Below are 25,753 nucleotides of genomic sequence, written 5' to 3'. Positions count from 1 at the left end.
TGATGTTTTAAAATGAAAAAATAGGAAGAAAGCAAACAGCCCGCCGCTTGCACTCTTAATAGCAGCTGTTTGGCCTTGAATTTCTATAGAAGTAGCTCAGAGCCACTACCGATAGCATTTTCTCTTATCCCAACAAGAGCCCTGGGAGGGGAGGCGAGGAAGCCTTTTGCCAGGGGTCCCCAGCAGATGACCTGCCTCTATCCAATCACCCATGAATAGCAGCTCACCCCCAGGCACTTCAGGGATTGCCCCCCCGCCTGCAGCCTGACGTGAAGGAGGGTGGGGTGTTGCCCAGAACTCTCTGCCAGGTGTGGAGCTTCCCCACTAAACCATGAGCTGGACCCACCACTGACTGTGAACCTTCACAACATTACAGGCAGAGCATCTCCTAAAAACCTCCTTTGATCCCCCCTTCCCAGGCCTTTGAGAATGGGCTTCACAGGGCACAAGCCACCTGCAGGAGAGAGAGCTGATGGTTCGTGTTTGAGTGGGTTTAATCCAATCTATTGACAGAAAGCAGTGTTCTTATGTCAAGGAATGTGTGTGTAGAAGTAAATCCTTGAAAACCAAGGCGGATATAAGTCTTCTTGCTAAACATTTAGCTCTTGGAGGATAAGATGATTAATAAAAGTCAATAGCAGTTACTCAGGTGTTAGAACCCTCCTGGCTGTGAATGTCTCACCTGAAATTGTTTTTGGCTACCTGGAAATAAAAAAATGTAACAATACAGCACTCCAGTTTCAAAGCATCCAAGAAAAACAACGCTTTATTCATGATCTCAGAGGTTAGGTGCTGTGAACTTCCTTTACCGAGAGTACCTCTAGCCAGAGATACTGGAGTTACCCAGAAGCCTTGTGAAACCTCCTCCCCCATTGTTTGCATTCATTCCGCTGGGCTACTCCAAGCCATTTCCATGAGTGCCGTCTATTCACCCCTGTCTTAGACACCTCTGTGTGGACTTCCAGAATTTGCTGCATTGACAAGTGAAGTCCTTGGCCTCTTTGTGGGTTCCAGAATGAGAGATTCAAAATTTCTCGCGTAACTTCTGACGCTTCCAGCTAAAGAGTGAGCGGGGAGGGTTCTCCACTAGCACCAGTCCTCTCCCGTCTTCAGTTATCACCTGCTAAAGAGCAGACTGGGCAAACACAGCAGAGCACAGACGCGAACCCCATGAGACACGCTAGCAGAAATGTTTGCTGTTTTGAAAATAAAAGTGCACCTGGTGGAGCTGGCACACGTGGCTGTCACCGCAGCACTTGGAGTTCCCTAGCTCTTTCTGGCGTAGCCTCCCTCTCCCCATCCCACCAGGGCACCAGCACACAGATCCCTGGGGGGAGGGGGATGGAGGGACGTCTTCCCCACTGTGATTTGCACTTTACTAGGAGAGCTGGCTGATATTCGGAAAAGCAGGTGTGCTTTAAAGGCGGGAGGTAAGAAAATGTAAGCCCCTCCAGAGGTGTGTGCTGGTGGCACCTGCAAAGGGAGGGGACTCAAGAGATCGCCTCGGCCTCCAGGGGAAGGAAACAGCAGAAGCTTCTGCAGAGGGAACCTGTACCCCCTGTGCTCGTGAGCCCCTCGCTAGGCTGGACGTGGGGGCCAGGTGCTCAGGGCTGGGTGCGGTGAGCCAGCTCTGGGACCGACTGGATCCACGACGAGGCAGGCGATGTGTTCTCTCTGCTGCGGTTCACGGTCGAGAGCCAGACGCTTGTTTTGATTGGGCGATGGGCACGCAGAGCCCTGATGCTGGGGTGGCCCTGGTGAGCCTCGGGGATGTGTCAGAGGACCTCTGGGCTGTCTGCAATTTTTGCTTAAATGTCAACTTAACAAAGGCTTTTTGAGCATCTTCTCTACTCCAGAAAGACTGCTAAGTTGCAGGAGCTAAAGAGATGGGTGAGGCGCCCAGTCCTTTATCTCAGAGCGCAAACACACACCTCGCGGGGGCCTCACACCTGCCCCCGAATACAGGCCAGATGCACCCCTGCCTGCGAAGGGCTCCGGGGCAGGGGGCACTGCAGGAAGGACCAGGTCGTGGACTAACCCTGGGGCGCCGGGTGCCAAGGAGAGGGGCTGATTCAGGAGACACTGCTGGGCAGGTGTTCAGTCCAGAATTCCCTCTGGTTTAAATGTTCACGTCCAGAAACCAGAGAGAAGCCTGCCTGAGAGAGACTCAAAATGACAGCCGTCTTCCCAGCTGTCACGCGACATCTATGCTTCAGACACGTGAAGCAAAACAGAAACGAGATGCTCTTTAAGAGGCATGTGTGCGCAGCCCGGCTAACCCGGAGCCTTTTCCTTCCCCCTAGAATAACCCCAGCAACAAAGCGGTGAGCACAAGCAACACAGTCACGGCGGCCCACATCAAGAGGTTCACGTTCGTCTGCATGGCCTTGTCGCTGACGGTAAGGGAACTCCCGCCCCCGCCTCTGTTTTGCTTTTGGAAAGGGCAGAACTGCCGCTTTAAAGGGAGAAATCTTGTATTCCATAATGTGATGCTGTGCTAGGTCATTTAACAACCTCTTCAACATATTTTCATCCCAAAATATGAATGATTGTTATTCAAGGAGGTCCTTGCATCTGAGAATAGAGGGTCAACTTCTGGCATTTCTAAGGACGGTTTACATGCTGAAGACAGCAGGCTCTGCCTTTTGTTTTAATGATACTCTGTCTTAAACATCCAGCGGCAACTGTATCGCCATCTCAGTCCCTTTTCCAAATTTAACTGGTGTCATTTGTTTCCCTGTGAAAGCTCATTTCCTCATCCATTAACACTAATGTGCCCTACCTAGTTACTCACCAGTCAGCACCTCCTAGACCCCTGTGCCATCTTCGAGAACACAGGTGTGACAAGTGTCGATAATACCTCATTGTTGGCAGGGCCTGTCGGTGACTCTGCACAGCCTTAGATAAACAGCAAACATCCTTTATCAACTGCCCTGGGTAGTTCAAATATAGAAGCCAATGTTCAAAAAACGTGGAAGAAATTCCTACATGCTCTATAAGCCAAAGCACATGATAATATAACTTAAGGTTGTTTATAACATTTATCAATAGTAACAAAAAATAATATCTTGCACACTGTGCGCTTTGGGTTCTAAAGATGGAGCTGAGAAGAGGGTAAAAAGAAATAGGGGTCTTTTCAATTCAGTTCCTTGTTTGATGTGGTGGCTACACGTGCCCTAAGCCCTGTGGAAATCCTCCATTTATAGGATACACAGAAGTCTGGTACGAGAATGCCGGGGTGTGTGCGGTTCCCTTCATAAACGGCTGAGGACGAGGACACAGGGCAACAAGGAGGGCTGTGTTATGCTGAAGACAGGAACACAGGGACCGCCATCCTTCTGATCATTTTCACAAGAACCACTTAGCTAGACGAGCCCCAGTATTGGTCCCTAAGATCAAGCCCTACACACATTTTAAACCTGTGACTTGGTCCATTGATCCAACACCTGAATAGATGGTCTCAAGGGCGACACAGACAAACAGCCCATCGTCTGACTCCTCTGACACCAAGCCGTGGCCTTGCGTCCTCAGCCCGCCCCGTCCGTCACCCCGACCCAGCCCTTTCTGCTGGTCTACCCTTCATGAAACTGGGAGGGGAGGGGGTATCAGAAGCATCTGCCAGGCCGCCTCCCCGTGGAGGAATCTGATAGCGTGCCTGCCTGACTCAGGACAGGTTACCCCAGGCAACCCTGCTCTCCTGGTTGCATTATTTCTCCCTCTGGTGTGCAAGTTTTTCCATTGTTCCCTAAAATATTAGCAAAACGCTGCACAACCTTGAAACTGTTTGCAAGAACATTTTAGGAAAAACAGAGAAGGTTTCTATTCCAGGAACAGATCTCAGCTTTTGGATGCTTGTGAAGTGACTGGAAGTCGAAAGTTGAGTTGGTTGGGGTGCCAAGTTCTGTAACTTGGATGTCATCCCGCATAGAGAGCTAGACGATTTTGGTTGGTCCGGCCTCCTCTGTCTCCTCCATTTCAACATCCTCCCACAGCTGAGTCCGATGGAGAACTTTACCAGGTTGGGTTTAAGGATGTCTCTTCCCTCCTTCAGTTCACAGGCAATAATCTGCACTTCTAAAGCGAGAGCAAGAAGTTTATTTTGAAATGATAACTATGTAAGATCTAGGAAAGTGCTTTGATTTCCCATGTAAAGGTCTTATTTATTTAATTATTCCAACCCTACCTTCTGTGACTAGAAGTATCTCAGGGTAGATTTGTCACCATAGAAATAGAGACTCAGAATCCTTTGTTGGAAAAGATCTTGAAGATGAACTGATCAAACCCATAATTTTTTAGTAAAGGAAATGACTCTGAGAGGATAAGTGACTTACCCCAGTACCCGGGACAGCTATACCTCACTTTACTGAACTTTGCAAATAATGCTTTTTTTTTTTTAATACCAGTGGAAGGTTTGTGGCAACCCTAAGTTGTCAAGTGATAGTTGGCATTTTTTAAGCAATGAAGTGTTTTTAAATGAAGGGCTGTATATTGATTCTTCAGACATAATGCTATTGCACACTCAATTGACTATAGGATAGTGTAAATGTAAGTTTTATATGCACTGGGAAACCAAAAATACATATGACTCACTTGATGGAGATAATCGCTCTGCTGAGGTGGTCCGGAATGTAACCTGCAGCCCCGCTGCGGTCTGTCTGTAGCGGCACCGGCTAGAAGCCAGCCCTCCAGCCTCATTCTCCGGGGCCCCTTCCTCCGTACTATGCTGTTTCCATTGGCAGGAGTAGATATTCTGTCCTGAGGCTCCGGACTAGGGCACCTGCTGTCATACTTGAAGCGGTGGTTTCTTCAACACTAAAAACAGTAGTATTTGAGTCTGCAGCTTATGGTGTGTCTCCCTCACGTTATCCTTTTAATGGTTCAGTCAGCTGGTCCAACATCTTGGCTAGAGGAATTGCCATTAAAAGACACATAGAAAAAAATGGAAGGGTGTTAGGTTGCTGCTGTAATGTGTACATACCTTTTTCTAGCACTGATCGTACTCCTTCTTCACGTCTGTTACTCCTCATGGGCTCTCAGCTTCCCAAGGCAGGGTCATTGGCTTCGTCACCTTTTATCTCCAGGGCCCAGCATCATGCCTGGCACAGAACATGCACGATAAACGGAACACAAACACATGGATCAATTAATATATTATTAACCGTGAGACAAGGATCAGAAAGGTGCCGAGGGCACCCGCCCCTCGTGAGCAACCGTCTCCTGATTTATACTCAGGTTTTCCTATTTTTAAAGCTGTTCAGAGGCCCGTTAGTCCCCAGTCTATTTTCGTGTTGTTTTTTTTTTTTAATTTTGCAACTTCTTAGCATCAGGAAATGAGCGTGGCAGAGCCCTCAAGGTCGGCGCCCTTTGCGTTTAGTCCAGTGGGTGATACTCCGTTCAAAGCCCGAGCCGTCTGATGGTCCCCCAGCTTTCTGTGCATTGCCTAGGGTTAGAGTGCCTTCCCCAGCTCCTTCGGGCCCGCTGACTTGTCTCCCTGGGACTTTGAGAAGAGCTGGCCCCACGGATCCTACAGACGCTCAGTCACCCGGTGATGCTAACTGCTTGCCAAAGGGAAGCGTGTACTGGCTACAGCAAAAACTCCTCCGACCATCAGAACGGGCTCCCTCTTCAGGCCCTGACGTTCGGATCCAGCGTCCGCCTTTGCCTGTGAAAAACACTTTTGATGGTTAATAGGGACTAGTATCTCAGCATGCTACAGTGCACTGATGCGTTTATTCCCCAGTATAGATTCTCAATCTAAATTTAGTCTCCATCCTACTCCAAAAGTCGGTTCCTCCTTCATATTCTTATCCAGGAGTTTGTTGGAACCACTGGGCTTCAAGAAAAGCAGCAAATGCCTTCAGCCCAATTGGAAGAGGATGTGGATTCAGGAGGCGTGTGGAGTAGAGAAGCAGACTTCTTGTCCTGGCAGCATTCTGCCTTCCCTCCTTCAGAGCTGCCTTTGGGAATGCTCGGTGAAGCGCTGGTTCATTGCTTTAGACCATCTGATGGGAGTGAGGGTGAGGAAAGGGGGAGCCTTAGTCAGTCCAAAAGATTAGCTTCAAAATGGGAGAACCATCCGATAAAAACTAATCCCCTCAACAGCCACAAAGGAGCAGACACGACGCAAACCAGGGTTAGCAATGTGGCTGCAGACTGGCACGCTGGCTGCTGTTCGGGGAGAAGGGACACACAGTTCCAAAATACACACGGTGGGGAGGGTAGAGCTCAGTGGTAGAGTGTGTGCTAAGCACACACGAGGTCCTCCTGAATTCAACCCCCAGTACCTTCATTAAAAAAAAAATTAAAAAACAAATAAATAAATAAACCTAATTACCTCCCTCCCCCACCAAAAAAAAAAAAAAAAACCCAAAACAAAATATATACAGTTTAACTGGGTTTGGAAGAACAGCTTCAGATGGTGTGCTGCATAGGGAAGTCTGTAATGTGGTGGCCACACGGAGGAGGAAACGTCACAGAGCAGCGATCAGAGCCAGGCAGGCAAAGGCAGGACCATAAGGAACAAGACTGTCGCTGGCGCTGGGGTCAGAAGCAAGCAGCCAGTTTTGCCCTAAACCTTCCAGTAGAGCCATGGTCTCCCATTCTTACGTGGCTGATTAAAAAGCCCAGGGATAGTTAGTATGTCCTAAAAGGCTTTTTCTCTAGTAGACAACCGTGGTAATCACCATGCAGGGCGGTGGCAATGAGCTTGTGATAAGGAAGCAGGAACGGTGTTCCTCCCTCTTGGGGAAAGGAATGGTACCTGAAACTTACAGAAGCCAGCTTCTCGTAAACCACTTGGGACTCGTGATTCCCTCCCAGCTTCCAGATTTGGGGATAAAATAAAAACCACTAGCTAGGGTAGGATGTGCCTTTTCAACAGTCCTTTTGATGCAGAGAAGTATCTCCAAATGGTAAGAACCTCCATATTCCTGGATGTTAGACCATTTTGGTGAAGCCAACAGATTCGCTTGCTAAACTTAACCAAACTTGCCAACTTACTCCAAACATGTTTTTTTTTCTTTTAATTTTTTTCTAATGTTCATAGCAAATCATATTAAATGGGGAAGTTTTAGCAGCTTTAGATGATTTCAGTTGACCAGCTTCCATTTTGACTTTACAATGGCACTTTTTCAAACATTTGGTGTTTTCTTAAGCTCCCTGCTGCTCTAGTTTGGGGGGAGCCATTGCCAAGAGAGGGGGCCCCTCTACTGCAGGAGAGGCGGAAAAGAATTCTTACAAAGCACAGGCTTGGCTGCTGCCGAGGCGTCCCCCAGCCCCCTTTTTACAAAATGGAAATGGACATCCATCCAAATGGATGTTGGCAGGCAGAGCAGGCCAGGCACTTTTGTGCAGTGAGCAGCCTACACAGCCGTACCCAGCAGCTCCTGGATGCTGAGCCCAGAGAGGCAGGAGGGGAAGAGCGAGGAGCAGGGAAAGGGGAGAGACAGGTCAGAGAGATGGATGGACAGTGCAGGGCAGAAGGAAAAGGGGAGAGACTACCTGCCAGAAAAAGAAAGGGGGTGGTGGGGAGGGTCAGAGGAGATGGAGCAGAGTGACGGGCGGGTGCAACAGCCATCCAGGGACGGTGGAAGGCCCCAGAGGCTTCTAGGGCCTGCCCAGCTCCCCCTGGGGCCCCGCCAATCCTTCCAGTACAAATTGTGTCAACTTTCGAAGAGTTTAAAAGAGACAGGTTTTTAAGAACTCAGAAAGTGTGACAAATTGTCGACTGGCCGGATGGACTGTTCCACGGACTCGGCTGTTTCAGGAAGGCAGGCTGCTCCAGGGCGGCTTCCCGACCCCAGGTTCCGATCATGCTGGGGTCGTGGGGCTGGGCCAGCATCTCCAGGCTGCGATCCACTGGCCACCTCATTGCATCCCTGGCCTCCCTCAGCTTCAGCGAATGGAGGCTGCCTGGTGGTGGTGGTGGTGGTGGTGGTGGTGGTGCTGGAGGCGGTGGCCCATGTGTGGCAGCGGGGAGGCGGGGAGGAAGGCTTGCTGTCACCTAAGGCAGAGAGAGGAGGGCACCAAGGGTATCTGAGGTCAGTGGTTGTTACCACGTAAGGATCTGGTTCTTTTTTAAAAAGAGTTAAAATAGATTTTTACTCTGGATCTGCCTGAGCCTTGCTTTTTGACATCAGTGGGTGGTAAAAAGGGAAAGTGTGACTCTGTACTCAACCCTGAATCTTCTATTCTGATTGTCATGGGGTGAATTGTGTCCCCCAGATTCCTGTATTGAGGTCTTAACCCCCAGTGACTCAGAATGTAGCCCTGTGTGGAAAGAGGGTTCGGATGGGGTCCTGGTCAGTGAGTAAGGTGGACCCCTCATCCAGTCTGACTGGCGTTCTGGGAGGAAGGGGTGTGGACAGGACACACACGGGGAGAGCGCCGTGCGGAGGTTGGAGGGCTGATGCCAGAAGCCAGGAGGCCGGGGGCAGACCCTGCCCGACACCTTCAGAGGGAGCGTGGCCCTGCCCACACCTTGACTTTGGCCTCCAGGACTGTGAGACCTTGTTCTCAGCTGCCCGGTTTGTGCTGCTTTGTCCGGCAGCCCCCAGCAGACTCACCACTGATGTTTCTGAAAGCAGGGAAGCTGCTTGTCATTTAGGGCCACGTGGATTGATTGACCAGGCCTAACTCGTCAACTGATGTATTTTCTTTTGAGATTCTCCACTTTCTGCTTCCATAAGACATCTCTATTCTTGTATTTCCAGCTTCTCCAGGTGAGAATCTGAGTGTAGGATTTGCTTAGAAATACTGTTCCTGCAGGTCAGCACTATTCCCAAATTTATGTGCTTAATTACGTCCTGGCTGATTTTTTTTTCGGGGGAGCAGGGTTTGTGGGGGTCATAGCCTCCATCAGAAGTACCAGTGTTCGATTTAGGTTGCTTTGCTTTTGGTTTTATTCTGTTTTCCATTAATTGAACAATCCCGTGCGTCTCAACCAGGCCCTTGCAGGACCCACCATCCTGAACACCGAAACAAGTTCCCAATTTCAAGAGACAAGTTAAGTTGCTAGTATTGTATCCAGTTGTGCTTATCACCCCAAATTGTCTCAAAACCTTGATCCCTTCCACTGCTTCCCACCTGAGCATTTTAAATGGTGTCTGATTTGGCACAAAATTGTAGAAGTTACTTAGTTTCAGTTTAACCTATCAATACACACCTGTGTTCTACAAAGAGCAGGTGCAGGGCAGCCACCTGAAAGGGTTTGGGAACCAGGGGGAAGGCACCGCGTTCTTCCCCAATGCTGCTCAAGTCCCGCCACATGCTGCCTGCCGGACCCGTCTCACATCCAGGATGTGGTTCCCAGGCTCCACCCCGAGGCTCTTCTGGTGTACAAGCAAATTTATCAGAGGGATTGTTCCACATAACGGCAAACTAACCTGGTGGGGGTGAACACATAGACTTCCAGGAATTACATTGTATGACTCTCTGTGGCTTTAAAAATCATTTTTATTCTAAGACAGATGCAGTCTGGGGAGCATTTTCCTTCTTATCCAGTCAGTGGGTGGGTCTCAGTGCGTAGGACCCAGACGTCATCCTGATCAGATGCGTGGTCCAGACCCTCCCGACAATAATCACGATGCGACACGTGGACAGAACAAGGCTGTGGTGTTCACGGCTGCTCAGTTTTCTAATTTCAGCACCTGCTCTTAACCCCGGGTGTTTTTGTCTCTGAATATGAACACCTACCTGGTGGCCTGAAACTTTGACACCCTTTGCTACGACGTGTAGGGAGTCAGCAAAGCCCGTGGAAAACATCTCAAAACTTTTTTTTTTTTTGGTAAATTATCTCAAGAAATACCAAATAGATGTATTGAAATGAGCACAGGAGGACATAAAATGCTGTGAAGCAGAGACCATTGGATCCAGAAACGGGAGGAAACAGTCAAGTATCATTCTGGTCACGTAGAGATATTTGCAAAAAAAGTAAAGTAACATAAATCGAACACTGATACTTCTATTGGATGCTATGAAGCCAACAACCCACCATCCTCACCTCCCCCCCAAAACCCATCAGCAAAGACATAATTAAGCACATAAATCTGGGGACAGTGCTGACCTGCAGAAACAGTATTTCTAGGCAAATCCTACACTCCGATTCCCACCTGGAGAAGCTGGAAATACAAGAATGGAGATGCCTAATGGAAACAGCGAGTGAAGAATTTAACACCTGCTTTACCTCTCCCAGCGCTTAGGGGTCTCCTGCACCTACAGGCAGACTAAGAAAGTGAACAGGAGGGCAAGGTCGCTTTTAGCTAAACTGACACTTGGCCTTCGCTGCAAGTGTTCTTAATTTTATCGTGAAGGGCTTTGTTGCATCTCCATCTCTGGGTGGGAGCACCCACTGGTTCAGGCACAGTGAAGGAAACACGATTACATTGTGCCATGAGATTATTCCGGGGGTCTTTTTGTACCTTCTGAGGCCCTGCTATGCAGCAGGCTCCAGGGCGACCCCAGTGAAACAAACACACAAAACCCCTTTTCTTCAGGAGTCTGTGATCTCATGGGGAAGACAGGCCACCGACGAACACGATGGTTTTGGATAGCGTGTTGGTTTCCTGTGGCTCCCGTAAGAAAGCACCACAAACCTGATGGCTTGAAACAAGAGAAATGTGTTCTCTCCTAGTTCTGGAGGCCAGAAGTCGAAACCAGTTCACTGGACTGAAATCAAGGTGTTGGCGGGGCTTTAGGAAAGAGCCCGTTCCTTGCCTTGTCCAGCTCCTGGCGGCTGCGGGCCTTCCTTGGCCGAGTCACTCCAGTCTGTCTTCAGAGAGCCGCCTCCTCTGCATGCCTCTCTCTTCTATTATCAGGACACCTGTGATGGTATTTAGGGTCTACGAAGACATTCCCAGATCATCTTCGCTCAAGATCCTTCATTTAATCTCCTCTGTTACTATATAAAGTAATAAATCCTTGTTCTGGGCACTAGGGTGAGCGTGGCCCCTCGGTTGGCCATTGTGGCGTCTTCTACAGGTAGTCAGAGCTCCTTGGGAGGAAGATAAAGTAAAAGGAAAGAGAGTGAGGGAGATGCTGGTTTGGGCTGAGGGGCACACTGACAGCTGGCAGGATGTCCTGCAGGCCAGCGCCCCCTATCCCCACAAAGCCGTGGCAGGGTGGACACCGCACCCCCCACCGCCCGCATCTGAGTGGCACCTCGGTGGGGGCTCAGCTGCCCTGCTTTATCCATCCTTTATGCTCAGGGACTCTGTCTCAGTTTCTCCCTCTCTCCCGTGTCAGCCTCTCCCAAATTACTCCTTCCTATCTATGTTTAAATATACTCAAGGCTCCCAACTTTAAAAAGAAATAGAAGGAAAACAGAAAAATCATGTCTTTATCCAGCAGGTCCCCTCCATTTCTCGCCTTGGCACCCAGGCTCCTTGAGAGAATTACAGGTAATCATGCCCATCCTTCCCATGGATGTTTGCCACCATCTATGCTCCCGACCCATGCCATCTGCTGTCCCCCTCCAGCCCACCTGCCCCCTCCCTCCCCCTCCCCGAGGGGCCTCACTCCCTTCCTAGGTGGTTCCTTGGATCTGCATTCTGTCTGGTTCCCCGTTGTCTCCTTAGAGAGCTGGCCGAGGTCCCTGCAGGCTCCAGCCCCAGCTCCTGTGGGCGGGTGCCATCTGGTTCTCACCTCCCATCGCCTGCATCCTTTGCTTATTTCCCATGGCTTCTGCAACACTGTTTTTCCGTCTTCCTTTCTGAGTATTCCTTCACAGGCTCTTGGTGGAACATCCTTCTTCCTCGCTCCAAGTGAGCGTCAGAACTCTGTCCGAACCCTCTGCCCATCTCCCTCCTCAGCCCTCTCTCTGCAGGCCGTGGCTTCAGTTGCCGTGTTTAGCTCCTTCCCGAGTCAGTATCTTCAACTCCGCTCTCTCTCCTGAGCTTCAGGCCCTGACATCTAACTGCCTCCCTCACAGAGATGCGCTTTGATTTCCCGCAGGCACAGACAGCTCAGCCCATCCCAAAGGGGCTCATGGCCTGCACTCCAAGCTCTTTCTGCTCTCCATCCCCTATTTTGATGACTAGCGTGGACTTCTGCTGGTGATGCCAGAGGCTGGCCTCATCCTCGGCTCGGCCCTCTTCCTCAGCCTGGTGTCCCCCCGGGCACAGAGCCCTGTCTTAGCCTCATCCTAAATGCCCCTCGGACCCCCCTCGTCTCCATTCCCCACCGTCATATCCCTATTTGTGCTCCTACAGTTCCCCTTCGACTTGCTCCATGGCCCCCAGTGGGGGTCCACACACTTCTCCTCCAAACCAGCCCTCAAAGGCCCTCCACTGACTCTCTGGTGCCATTGTAAACCAGACCCTAAACGGCAGTACGAGGACCATCTCAAGTGTCCTCCTGCTGTCCGTTCCATCCGCACAGAGCACCCGGAGCGGAGGGACCATCTGTGTGTTCTCTCGCCCAGGCCTCTGCCCCCAGTGTCCCTTCTGCCTGAAACCCTCTCCTGCCTCCTCGTCCAGCATACATGGCTCCAGCTTGCTTTCAGACACCAACTTGGACGCCATCAGTTTGCTTCCCACCCACTGCGGGCCCTGCAGGTCCCATCACGCCCTGAGTCCCCCATCATGACATTTAGCGCTCTGTAGTGACAGGGGCTCTGAGAGGGCTGGCATCGCCTCTGCCATGTTCCCCATTGCATGCCCAGCATCCGCACAGTGTCTGGCTCAGAACAGGTGCCCAGTAATTACTTTTGAATGAATACAGGTATAAAGCACGTTGTTATAATAACAAACTAATAACTGGTGTTTCAGGAATCAGTAGGTCACTGTAGAATCAAAACTACAGAAGTCATTAAGACGCGACTACCTAGGACCCGGGGAGGAGGCTGTTGAGATGGACTGTAACATCCCTCAGACAAATGATGGGGCAGGCAGTCGCCCTCATCCGTGCTCCTGCTGCAGAGTCTGTCTAACCCTGCTTCCACGTGGCTGCCCTTCAAATAGCCACACCCAGTTTTCCACCTTTTTAGCAGCCTGGCTTCTAGACCCTGTGGTGTTTTGGTTCCGCTCCTTGAAATTTGTCAGTGCTCCCCTGGGAACATGGGGCACAAACTCCAAATCAGGTCTGATCCTGGCCATCGGACTAGAATTGTCCAGTTTTGACTTCGTAACATTCATTAATGCAGCCTGTGGCTACGTGGTGGGCTTTTTCAGTTAGCCACATGGTCCTGTTATGAGGTGAAACACAAGAGCCAGAAAGACCCACTTGGCCATATTCTCCTGACAGTCAGGGTCCGGCCCCTTCTAGAATCTGTCTGCAGGGGATTTGCCAACCCCAAGGCTCCCGGCGTCTCCCCAGGTCTCTGCTTTCTCAGTTCGTTCTACAAGTGTTTTCGCCGCAGGTGATGTTCGTGATCCGAGCCTTGCACAAACAAAACGCTTTGCTCCCTCTCATCAGTTCTAATCTTCAAATCCCTCTTAACCGTGTTTGCCCACCTGGCCGAGTATTAAGATGATGCTCCTTCGTGGAAAAGGCAGACTCAAAGGAGCGGCTTGGGGTGTACCCTCGGCCCCTGGCAGTTCTTTCCTTTTTCTCTTTTGCCCTTGAGCATGTTTCTTGGAAGCCCTTTCTCTTGATCTCAGCACTTGTACCAGGTCAGCGTGTCTGACTCTCTCCTTCCTGACCTTAATCATCCACGAGATTGCGAGCCTTTAAAGGTAGTCATTCTTAGACCTCATCTGGGCTTACCTCCCGGGGACTCGGGAAGAGACAGCCTGTGAGCAGGCAAACGAAGGCAGGGAGGTGACAGGTAGCCCCTCCCCACCTGGCACGTTCCCTCCCCCGAGAGCAGCTTGGGGGACCACTGCGACACCTTCAGGTGCCTTCTGTTCTCCTTTCTGGTTGGGGTGGAGTGGAGTGGCGGGGAGTTTCTCTTTTGAGAGCTTTCCAGCCTCCTTGCAGCATCCCTGGTGTTATTAGATCGTACCCTCACAAACTTTGAAATCTGTTTTCTTTTATTGGTTTTTTTTTTTAAGTTTCCCTGGTTATTGTGAATGCAACAAGGACATGGTCAGTCTCTGCCACGTGAGTGGCCATCTCCTCCTCGACGGTCACGATTCCATCCAGTGAGGCTGTTCTTCGTCTGGGTCCCCAGCTTCCTGGGATGAGTGTCGTCTGGGAGAGGCTGGGTTGGAGGCTGCTGCAGAGTGGAGCGGGTGACTGTGTGTGTGGTCTGTAGAGACCCACAGTTGGATGCCTGTCACACCTTGCCATCCAGGGGGTGGGGACCACTGCAGTATTTAAGGTGAAGATGTTTGGTATTTAAAACATCTTAGTCCTAAAGCTTCAGAACTTCAGGGCCTCCAAGAGATCCTCCTGGAGGGAAAGAAAGCAAAAAGGCCAGCATCAGAGAAGGAAGCAGTCAGAAACGTGTGCACCATCAGTCCCTCCTCTGTGACACGCGGACATAATCCCTTTCAGGGAAGTTCCACTAATCGTAAAATATTTCTTCTGCTGTTCACACTAGGTAAGTCCTCAGGAAGCACAAATCCCACAGATACACTCAGGAACTCTGCTCTGCCTTGTCCCCTCCCCCAGAGCGGCCACCACTTTTGAAAGGCAGCAAGGTCACTGACAGTGGCAGTATTTATAGCGCCCCTAATCCCACCAGGCCCAGCTCCGGCCACCTGCTCCCCAGCCACCTGCTCCCCGAGAGGTCTGGGCAGCTTGGCGAAGGCGCTGCCGGCAGAAAACACAGGAAAACGCCCTGCCTCCAGGCTGCAGGCCAGGAGTTTCATCCAGCCCTGCCTGTCGCAGCCTCAGTTTCCCACAATTAGAGGGCTTTTTTATCATGTAAGGGCCAATCAGAGTGAGCTCCCCTAGTTCTGTTTCCATAGATAACGGACCATCCTGGTGCTCTGGTGGGCATATTAACTCCCCGCTGTTGCTGCTTCGTGGGATAGCGTGTCAGCATCCGACGTACGTCAGCATCCGACAAGCACGTCAAGAATCCCTTTTCCTTAGTTGCGTCCCACTGGTCAGAGCTGCATCTCCATGAAGCACTCAGGCCTGAGTCCTTCCCCTGCGGCTGGAAGGCTGCAAAACCCCAGCTGATGAATAGCAAACGCGGCCATCCCCCAGGACCTCAGCCCGTCCACCCTGTGCTCAGTTCATGAGAGTGACCCAGTCTCACCTTCCTGTGGCTGAACTGCTGTCCCTTGGCCATCAGGGCCGCGGACACTACCGGCCTTATTCCAGCCGTGGTACCATGCTGGCCCTGTGTCTCCAACAAGGACAGCCTGTTTGAGGCTTTGTTTCTGTTGCGCTGCCCCACCCCCGCGCCCCGAGACTGCCTTCTCATTGTTCACATTATCCAGGAGAAGACAAGGATCTCTTGTGCACGGGGAGGGGGGAGGGCAGAAAGGGCCAAAGGTAAATAAGCTGAACTTAAAACTTTCTAAAAAAAGACACTTCTTCACTTGGCACCCCTACACTGTCCATGCACCATGTACCATTGGGCCATTTGGGTGCCTTTAGACATCCTGAGAACATGAGGGGAACAAGGCTTCTGAGTCCCCCAAGGCCGGCATTGAAATCCTGGCCCCACCCACCCTTTAGCAGTGGGATGACCTGCGGAAAGCCACACAGCCCCTCTAGGCCCTGCTGTCCTCGGTAGAGGAACCAAAAAATGCCACTATCCTGGGACTGTAATAGGGATTAAATGAAATACCCTATGGAAAGCCCTTGGTGTATAATAAGTAATTGATGAGAGTTAGTTCCTTCCCACTGAACCTCCGCCCTCCCTTCACACTTCTCTCCCAAACTCCAACAGTCCAGCATTTGCTTTTAAGTCACCCTACGTTGTGGATTTGAGAGGTTGATTGTTTTTTGGGGGGGAAGATGAAAACAATTAAGACTAGTCCCCAGATCTCTAAGATCCCCCTCCTAAAGGAGTGACAGCACAAATCCACATGTGCATTCTTAGAACAATTAACAAATGAACGAGCATAATGTGTCATTATAAGCAGGTTCTAATTTTTTTTTAATTTTTAAAAAATTGGGGTAAAATACACCGCCCATGTAGCTCAGCCCCTTAACCATTTTTAAGTGTACAGTTCAGTGCATTCACAATATGGCACTCCCAACACCACCGCCCATCCACAGAACTCATCTTGCAAAACTGAAACTCTACACCCATGAAACAATAACTCCCCATGCCCCCACCCCTGCCCCCAGCCTCCAGGAAGTTCCAGTTTGACTATTAACAGTCAAAACAAAAGTTAAGGCGAAACATAAGCTAAGGCTGGAACTTTCTAAATAGTCTTCAAGCCAGGTAAGTAAAGAATTAACATTCTGCAGGTAGATGGAGTGGGCAGAAGCGAGCATCTGGAGCGCGATCTGCAGACTGGGTGCATGGCGCCCCCTGCTGTTGAACTGTATTGTTTCTTTCAATCGATCCTTTGTTTCTTACTAAGAATTTAGTCATCTTACATCTGAAAGACGTACCAACTGCTCTTAGGAGGTGTATATATGGCAATTTCCTTAAACCTAAATGATAACAGGGATGATTGAGCTTTCATCTTCTTTAACTGGCTTTAAAAACTGCATCCGAAAAGGTTGCTATTTTACGGTGAATGTGCTGTAACTGTTGATGGCTGCATCAACCCCTCTGTGAAAGTATTCCAGATAGATGTGTAATGTTGTAACCATCAGCAGCCACACTGAGAAAGCTAGATGCTCCATAAACACTAACATGCTTTGCCCAGCGAGAACGGAGCTCTGGACCTCTCAGCAATACATGTCTTTTACCCCATCTGTTTCAGCCTACTAAAATTTTTTCTAGCCTGACCTTACATAAAAAGTCCCCCTTTGTATGTATCTCATCACTGTATATATTGTAATACGCATTACCCTACCTGTGACTGCCCTACACAGACGTGTTCCTCTCCGACGCCCCTTCGCGTGCTGTCCCTTCATTTCCACACCCACGTGACTATTCACCCAGCTCCCCCCTTAGAGGATGGGTCAGTGGTCCCCGGAGCAGCAGCTCTGCGGGACGGCAGCCTCGTTCCCTCTGGAGATTACCACAGGCTTGTTCCCATCACCCCGTTGAAGGCTGATCCCTAGAAATTGGGTTCACTGGCCTTTTCACACATGGTCTACTTGAGGTCTTTCCACTCTAATAATATTAAACAGCCCTTTTTTTTTTCTCTTCAAAGTTGGGACTCACCCTGGCTCTGAGAGTCAGTCCTGATGAAATGCTGTCATTCCGTTGGGGATGGGTGACTTCGTAGGAACTCACTGTCACCCTTAGGAGAGCTGTTAGAAGTGACCCATATGGTTCAGGTGGCAGCCGGCAAGGGACAGTGAGCAGCTGTGGAGAGGACAGGCCAGAAGGACCCTCCCCTGTGTGGAACCTTCAGCCTCCAGCCTGAAGGAAGAGAAGGGCTCACTCAGTCAGATCACATCATACTGTCTCATGCTGCAGGTGGGCCCCTCAGCACATCCTGTTAGCACTGACTTAAACACCTCCAGCCTTGGCCATCTCTCACCTGGATTGTTACAGCAGCACCCCCATCCCCACTCCCTCCCCCTCCCCCGACAGGGCTCCTCCCTGCTTCTGCCCTCCCCTGCCACCCACTCCCCCCACAGTCTGTTCTCACAGAGCACTGGGAGAGCCTGTCAGGATAGCAATCGCATCACATCACCCTCCACTCAGGACTCCCATGGTTCCCAGAGTCATGACCATGACCCGCAAAACCCGCTATGAACTACCCCACCCCCGCCCGCACCCCCACCACATGTGTACAACTAACGTGATTCAGTACAAGGAATCAAAAGGCCAGATGATATTTCCCGGGTCCAGGTCAACTCTCTCTGAAAGCTCAAGCAAGATAGGTGTGTGTGTATGATAGTGTCCTGCCTGGTTTTGCCCCCCCCACCCGCCCCACCCCCCAGTAAATCAGATCCGTGTGCCTTCTGCCTGGAGTGACACTGGGTGTGGTGTCCAAGACACTGGCTGCGAGACACAGGCCATCGGCCCCCCTCTGAAAGCCACCCCTCCCTCTGAAACAAGACTGCTCCTGTCCATCATAAGTACGCGTAAAGATTGACTTTATCTGCTGGGGGGAGGGTGTAGCTTAGTGGTAGAGTGTGTGCCTAGCGTGTGCAGTGGTCCTAGGTGCAGTCCCTGGTACCACCATCAAAAATAAATAGAAGCCTAATTACCTCCCCCCAAATTTTTTTAAAAATTAAAACGTGAAATTGTTTTATATATCCTTTTTTTAAAAACAGCGGTACAGGGGATTGAACCCAGGACCTCGTGTGTGCTAAGCGCATACTCTGCCATGTGTGAGCTATATCCTGCCCCATGTGAAATTATTTTAAATGCTCAAAAAAAAAAATAATTGAAAAAAATTTTTAAAGGAGAAGATTGACTTTATCAGTGAAGACAGATTGAGGTCCTTTTTACTCTAAAATGTTTTCTGATCAAGAAAAAAGACAACATGTGCCTTGTGCCAAACAGGGAAGAGTATGGAGAGGACAGTAAGGTCAGTCCTGATCTCACCACCTGCGGATGACCCCACGGCCGGCATTGATTCTGGTCCCAGGAAGCCTTTTATTATGACAATAGTTAAGATTGATCCCCTGCACTGTGCCTGGCGCTGGCAGCAGCATTTTGTGCAGATCCTGGCTCCTCAGCCTGGGGCTGCAGTCGTGCTGGCGGTCTGGTGATCCGAGGTGCACTAAGGAGCTGGCACCGGAATGCAGATCAACTTCCTCCCCAAGCACACCGCCCAGAGCCAAGCTCGTAACCACCCCTTTGTATGCGGCATTGTTGAGGGTTAACCACTGGTTTACCCAGGGGAGACTTCAACCCAATTAAACATAAGTTGAACCCTTCTAAGTAAAAACACCAAATAAAAATGATACCCAGGGCCAACTGTTTTAATTCAAAACAGCTGCATGTATTTCAGATCTCACTGCAGGGGAGGAGAATTTAGTTTTAATCCTGATTATTCAGGGTCATGGAGGCAGCTTTGTGACTTTCTCAAAAGCGTAGTCAACAGCTTCTGGAAATTAAGGTAAAACATGAGCTCTTGGCAGTGTTTCCTTTGTGGAAGGGAATCCTCTCAGGACGTGCAGAAATGGCTGTGCCCCTGTGGCTGGGTTTGTATGTTCTCTGAGCTCGGATGCTGACAGAGACATGAGCTTCTTTGGATCTCAATCGTCAGTTCTTGGGAAAGAGACTCAGTCCCAGGATAAGTCAGGGTCCGACTCTGAATGAGAAGAGTCTTGGAAAGGATGCTCCTTATGTGGTTCCAGTCACACTGACTCCGACTGTGGCATCTTAGACCCAGAAGTGTCATTTCTGTAAGGTTTGGGGCTCCCTTCATCCTTTCTGCACACTAATCCGATTTGGGAATCTTAATTTATGGTAAAACTTTGTCAGAATGTAGCTATTACATGGATTTCAAAATGAAAGGTTAGATACTGCCCCTACACTGCGCAGTTACATACAGCCAAAGCCTCTTAACAGATTGCCTCTAAGGAAGACGTTAAATTCCTCATCGATCTGCCCAACGGGACCGTTGTTAGAAATGTGATCGTGACACAGGTGCTGACCAGAAACTTCATGACAAGGTTGTGAATAAAAGAGCTGCAGCCCTTTGGTTAGTTTCTACAGAGGCTAATCCAGTTTTAAAAAGGAGAAGCCAATGGTCATGAAGACAGAAGGTTTGTCTGGAGTGGCGTACATTTCACTAGAGATGAATATATCTTGAAATAAAAAGAAGTATTTCAAAATTCAAAGTAAAAATGTCATGGTCAGTGCCAGGTCCTCAGAAAAGGAATCACAGTCTGTCACATAAAAGAGTAGGTTATGGGTCTTCTTTTATATATATGTACTTTTCGTTTGAGAGTTTTCCTTTTTTTTTTTTTTTTTTGAGTATTATTTTTAGACTTACAGAAGCACTGTGAAGCTAGCCCAGAGTCCCCACACACCCCTCACCCCCTACTCTGTCTTACTCTGCTGTGGTACATTCATCACAGCTAAGGAATCAACCCCAGTACGTTATTACGAATCAAACTCCACAGTTTATTCAGAGTTCACTAGCTTCTCCCTCCTGTCCTTTTCCTGTCCTAGGCTTCCCATCCACGTTACCATGTTAAAGCCCGTCACTTTGTCTTAACCTTTTCTGATCTGTGAGAGTTTCTCATATTTTGCTTGTTTTTGTGGCCTTGTCGGTTTCAAGGACTACTGCTCAGGTATTATGTAGAATGTCCCTCAGTTTGGGCTTGTCTGGGGTTTTTCTCATGGTGAGACTGGGCTTATGGACTGTCGGGAGAGAGACCACATAGGTAGAGTACCATTGTCATCATGTCTTATCAAGAGAACATGCTATCAACGTGACATCACTGATGATGTTGACCTGGCCAAGATCCCAGTTGCCAGATTTCTCACTGTGGAGTTCCTTTCCCCCCTTTCCATCCTGTCCTCTCTTTGGAAGGAAGTCACTATGGTGAACCCACACTTCAGGGGTGGGGAGGTATGCCCCTCCTCCCTGAGAGGCGAGTAGCTACATAAATCACTTGGAATTCTGTGCTGGGGATGTGTTCCTATTTGTTTATTTGTATCGGTGTGGACTCATGGGTATTTATTGTGTGCTGTGTGTCCTAACTCAATACGAAATCATTTATTTTCTTGCTCACATTCTTCCAGATTTACCATTAGGAGCTCTTTCTTCTGGGCTCCTGTGCCCTTGAGTATATTATTCCAAGCTGATCATCTTGTATATTTCCCACCCTAGTCCTAGAATCAACCATGTCTCCAAGGAGCCCTGGTTCCTTTTATTGCAGAGTAAATAGAAAAACCAAGATCTGGGCACTGAGTGCGTTGTTCTGTTTTGCTGGCTGCTTCCTAATGAGATAATGTTGACAGCAAACTCTGCAGCAGAAAACCTAACCCGGCAGCTACTCCAAGGAACAAATCATGTTTACTGTCGGTAGTTTATTAGGTTTGTGTTCTGGTTTGGAAAAGTCAATGTCATTAGCTCTCTGCAAATATTTGAAGAACACAGCATGTCCTGGTCAACGGGGAGGGCATGTTCTGAGTCAAAACTACTCTGGGTGAACTCGGCAGAGTGATACTTTTCCTGAAATATCCTTTGTGAGGTTAACTTCTAGAGCTTCTTGCTTTCTGAAATGGACTGGTTAAATCTGATGATTATGCTTGGGCTCAGCATGCTTCTTAGAGAAAGCGGACCTGCAGACAGGTGTTGCATCTTTTAATCAACACCATAGCTGCTTCTGAGTTGCCAGTATTCCTTTCTGGGCAATGCAGGAAATAGTCTTTTGTTTTGTTTTGTTTTTTGAGAACTTTCTGGAAGGCAAGGAGCATTTTCAGACTGGAAGCACAGCAAAGGCAAAGGTTCAAATTCAGAGACTTCAGGGAGAAAAAGAAAGGAAGCTTCGATACAGGCGATGTCACCTCCCTTTAAATAGTTACCTGTGATTGCTGAAGCCCCGGACCGGAGTGAGGGCGTTCAGTTATGTTGTCCTAGAAAGACTCCATCTAGGTGCTAGGTGTGGGGCTGAGAACTGAGGAAGCACCTCGGTGGCATGTCGCCTTGATGGAGGCATGTCGGGTGTGCCTGGCACAGATAGATGCCGGATAGAGAACAGAGTGGTTTAGTGGTGCCAAGACAAAGCATACTGTGGGGTTTTAGAATGATGTTTCGGAGCCACCTTCCTGGGAAGGCCTACTGGAGATCCACCGCACCTCGCCGTTTAGCTTCCAAGGGACCAGAACTGCCGTCACCCACCCAGATTACTTGATATTAATGTAAATGTCTCACATGATTTGGGGTTTTTACACGTCTCACTATCCTGTGTCGTCAGGGTGGACTCCTTCCTCCGAAGCTTACCGATCCTCTCCTCCAGACAGTGAAAAGCCTCCAGCGGAACTTTATCCATGCGGAGAAGCAGGGGGACGAGTTACCCTTGCTTGCACCTTCCTCTCCGACGCTCAACGACACCCTCCTTTTTCCTTGCTTTGTTGCCATCTAAAAGCCACTTTCCAGTGATTTTGCAAAGCACTGAGAGATTGCAGCAGGAGGCATTCTCTCTTGTTCAGATGATCACTGGCTACAAGCTGAGTAAGGAATGCCAGTGATTTTCCTGGAAGCCTAAGTTTGTTTGGGGGGTTTTGGAGGTTGTTTTTTTTTTTAAACAGAATTTGGCCTAGATTCTGCTCTGACCATTAAGGAAACCCAGGATAGCTTATCCTCTATTGGTCCTAATGCACAATCGAGTCCAGCATTGGGGCGGTGCTCACTTATCTTACTTCTTTACAGCTTTACCGCTATGGAAAATATATGGAAGGAGGGCTGATGGATCTAGTTGTCAAGAAAGTGAACTGTGTCCCTGTGCAGTGCTCGGTGGCATTGTGAAGTTGTGACAGGAAGTTGCCGCCATCCCTGGGCTGGAGGCATGAGCAATGTCTCACCATTCCAGGCTGGCAGCTCTGTGGTGAGAAAAGAGGACAGGGCCACTTGTCCAGGCCACTCAGTAATAAAGCCCCTGAGCTCCAAGTTGCTACATCTAAAGAAGTGTTTTTCCGTACATGTCAGAGATGGGGCATAAGTCCTGGCAGCAGGCAATAGGGTTAAATGATAGTACATCTGTCATTTCTGAAAACCAAAATGGGATATCCTTCCCAGATGCTGAAAAATATATGCTAGAATAAGATTCCATTGCGTTTATAAAGTGAAACATTTATAATAGGTCCTCCAAGTTATTTTTTTTAATGTATTTCAACACAATAGTAAGTAGGACTAGCTTAATTCCATGAAATTTAATTTACCCAAAGCCTAAAGGATGTTGTATTGTAAGATTTCAGTGTTCTGTTTTCACACGACTGCAATTCATTTTATAATGTATTCACTCTCATTTTAGAGAAGAATCATGTGCATGGTAAGAAAGGGAGAGAAAAGTTTTATGGAACTGGCATCTTCTAACAACATTCTCTTACAAAGTTATATTATTACATTTCTAAATTCAGTTTTTTATACACCCACGGAGCTCAGAGTCGGCCTTACTGCTCCCCACAATAGCTGCTCTCCCCACCTCCCCTCCCCGCTTCTACTCCGGGATCTTCAGATCTCTCGGTGGATTCTGACTATGATAAACTCTGACACCTAAGTCTGATTCCCATCCTTTCTTTTAAAAAAAGTTAGTTTTCCCTGAACTTAATCATTGTCTTAGCTATAATTTTTCTTAGCTTTCTAAAAGCTAAATGGTAATTACTTACCACTCATTTATTCCTACCTTTTCCCTTAGTTCCCGAAACCCCCTTTCCTGTGTTCACACACATTTTGCTTCCTGTCTGTTTCATGCTCTCAAAGAAGCATCTCCAAGGCTCTTCCGACCAGCTCTAGTGCTGACCAGCTCTGACCTGTGGGCCTGTCTTGCCTTCCTGGGGTCTCTCCTTACCCCCACCCCAGGGATTCCTGTGCCTTTTTTGTTTTTTTATTGTGATCAACCCTGCATCTTTCTTTTTCTTCATCTACGACTCCTTTGCTTTTGGCAGACTGTACCCTACAAGAGCTTCTTGAAAAAGTGTGCGTGGAGGGGTAAATTTTTTGAGGCCTTGAACATCTGTAAATGTCTTTCTTCTAAACATACTTGACTGATGGTTTGGTTTCAAGTTCTACGAAGAAGTCATTTTCCCTTCTAATTTATTGCCCCGTATCTCCTAACTCTCAGTGCTAGCTCCCTAGCTGTCTAAAGCAGGAAGCTCTGAGGATCTGGTTTCTGCCCCAGGATTGTCCCGTGCCATGCCCAGTGGGTCTTTTTTCATCCACTGTGCTATGTCCACATCATGGACCCTTTTCGGACTTGAAATTTGCATCTTTCAGCTCTCAGACTGTCAGTCTGGAACTCCTATTATTTGATGCTGAACCTCTTAGATGGGTCCTTTATTTATATTTTTAAAATCCCTTCTTGCATACGTCCCATGTCTTTGTATTCTGCCTTATCTTTGTTGTAGACTTCCTCAACTTTACCTGTCATTTAGTGAATTTTTCATTTCTGCCTTAATTGTTTTTTAATTCCCAGAACTTCTTTCCTGTTCTTTGAAATGTCCTTTTTGTAACACTTCCATTCAGTTCCTGTTTCACGGGTAGTGTCTTCTCTCGTCACTGAGACTATCACTGGGCAAAGGTTTTCCTCCTCTTTCTCTCCTTTCCTCTCCCTTCCCCTCCCTCCCACTCTGTCTCTTGTCGTTGTCTGTTTCCTCTGGGGTTTTCTTCCCTCTTTGTTTTAGCCTCTTCATATTAGAGTTCTTCCTCAAAGCCTGGTGATCCCTGGTTGTCTCCTCGTTTTTATAGGCGGGGCACTAGAAGCCAGCTGGCAGCTGTGCACATGTGGGTGAGGTTTATATCCCTGTGTGGGCCTCACTGATGGCTGGGCTGGTGGGGCTGCTTTGTCAGGAGCCTCCAGTTTTTAGGAACTTGGGGTCTTCTCTCTTGGTGGGTCAGGTTCCTCAGCCATCACTCTGGGTTTCCTGCCTGTCAGGGGACTCAACTGCCTTCCCGTGTTCTGGAGCTGAATAGAGGAAGAAGACCAAACATTCGACATGTCATCCTTCCCTTAATCCCTCTGTTTCCTGTGCAGTAATTCTGCCCTCAACCATGCTGGTTTTACTTTATTCAGAGACTAAACTCCAGTAAGTTCGGGGAGGCACAGCCACCAGCTGTGCAAGGGGAACTGTGGACGAGCAGCTTACTAACTAGACTTTCCACAGCCTGCCTTCACCCCCACTTCTAGAAGGACCTGTGGCCACGTTCTCTGATGGTGGGGAAGGGAAGGGCAGGAGACAGCTCCACTTTCCCCTGTCAGTTTAGGATTCTAGTTTCTTGAGTTTGTTAAACTGGTTTACCCATCTGCTTTCCCAAGTTCCAAATTTTGTGGCTTTTGTCTCTTCTTCTCTTAACTAGACCTTGAAAAGCTTCCAGGCCTTTCATTTATCCAGATGTTATCATTTCCTTCTTTCAGTAGGTGTGCTGATTCAGTGCAGTTCTGCAAGCATCCAGATGCTTTCAGGTCACTTTTTATTTTTTGGTTAAAGTTGTAAAAACTACATTAATACACGCGTTCACCCTGAACTAACTGAGCTGTCCAACAGCCTAGGTAAGCCTTCCACACTGGCCCGATTACCCACTTGGACGCCTGCCCATCTGCTGGGCTCCCTCCTGGGCAGGTGTGGCGAATGGGCCAGTGCCTGTGTTGTCAGGTAAGAACAGAGCAAGTGGTGGCAGCTCAAGGACTGGGGTGCCAGCCCCGCATCGGCCCAGCTCCTCAGGGGTCACGTACTACCTGACTGTCTCATTTCACGCATGTATGCCTTTCCTAGTAACCCTGCCTCCTGTCTTTCTCCCAGCTCTGTTTTGTGATGTTCTGGACCCCCAACGTGTCTGAGAAAATTTTGATAGACATCATCGGCGTGGACTTTGCCTTTGCGGAACTCTGTGTGGTTCCTTTGCGCATCTTCTCCTTTTTCCCGGTTCCAGGTAAAGGAAAACAGAATGAGAGGAAAATTCCTATTTACCCGCAGGCCCTATCCAGTCTTCTTTCTTTAGAAATGTTTGCAGCCCTGTCCCAAACAAAAAATGGGTTTTTTTTTTTAATTCACAGTGGATTAAAAAGATGCAAAGACATTATCCAGTGGATTGAAAGTTTGAGAAACAAATCAAACAGGCAGCATTTTTTTCTTAAAGGACGAGGCCTTCCACTTCCTTAA

The 25,753-nt window shown here is 48.8% G+C and overlaps 2 protein-coding genes and 1 long non-coding RNA gene across 4 annotated transcripts in view; 1 reads left to right on the top strand and 2 right to left on the bottom strand.

Annotated features, from left to right (window-relative positions):
- ANKH (ANKH inorganic pyrophosphate transport regulator) overlaps positions 1 to 25,753 on the top strand; it is a 130,745-nt gene that overhangs the window by 100,840 nt on the left and 4,152 nt on the right. Inside the window, exons 8-9 of the mRNA XM_010957262.3 lie at positions 2,304 to 2,399; positions 25,394 to 25,523. Coding sequence (XP_010955564.2) covers positions 2,304 to 2,399; positions 25,394 to 25,523 — 226 coding nt within the window. The remainder of the gene's footprint in view (positions 1 to 2,303; positions 2,400 to 25,393; positions 25,524 to 25,753) is intronic.
- On the bottom strand, positions 749 to 6,375 carry LOC141575806 (uncharacterized). Its single transcript, XR_012503661.1, has 2 exons — positions 4,591 to 6,375; positions 749 to 4,074 (listed from the first exon to the last, which is right to left on the bottom strand). It is a non-coding gene; the product is annotated as an uncharacterized LOC141575806 (long non-coding RNA).
- Positions 7,196 to 25,753, bottom strand: part of OTULIN (OTU deubiquitinase with linear linkage specificity) — a 65,191-nt gene continuing 46,633 nt past the window's right edge. Inside the window, exons 8-11 of one of the 2 annotated variants that reach the window (XR_012503659.1) lie at positions 17,183 to 17,383; positions 11,641 to 14,328; positions 10,593 to 10,990; positions 7,196 to 8,002 (exon numbers count right to left, since the gene is read on the bottom strand). The gene's annotated coding sequence lies outside the window, so the exon portion shown is untranslated. The remainder of the gene's footprint in view (positions 8,003 to 10,592; positions 10,991 to 11,640; positions 14,329 to 17,182; positions 17,384 to 25,753) is intronic. The other variant, XR_012503660.1, reaches the window with a different exon arrangement.

The sequence above is a fragment of the Camelus bactrianus genome, chromosome 3 (genome assembly GCF_048773025.1).
Source record: "Camelus bactrianus isolate YW-2024 breed Bactrian camel chromosome 3, ASM4877302v1, whole genome shotgun sequence".
NCBI lineage: Eukaryota > Metazoa > Chordata > Mammalia > Artiodactyla > Camelidae > Camelus > Camelus bactrianus.
The sequence above is the reverse complement of the archived record's forward strand: the minus strand, read 5'-3'. Positions and strand labels throughout refer to the sequence as shown.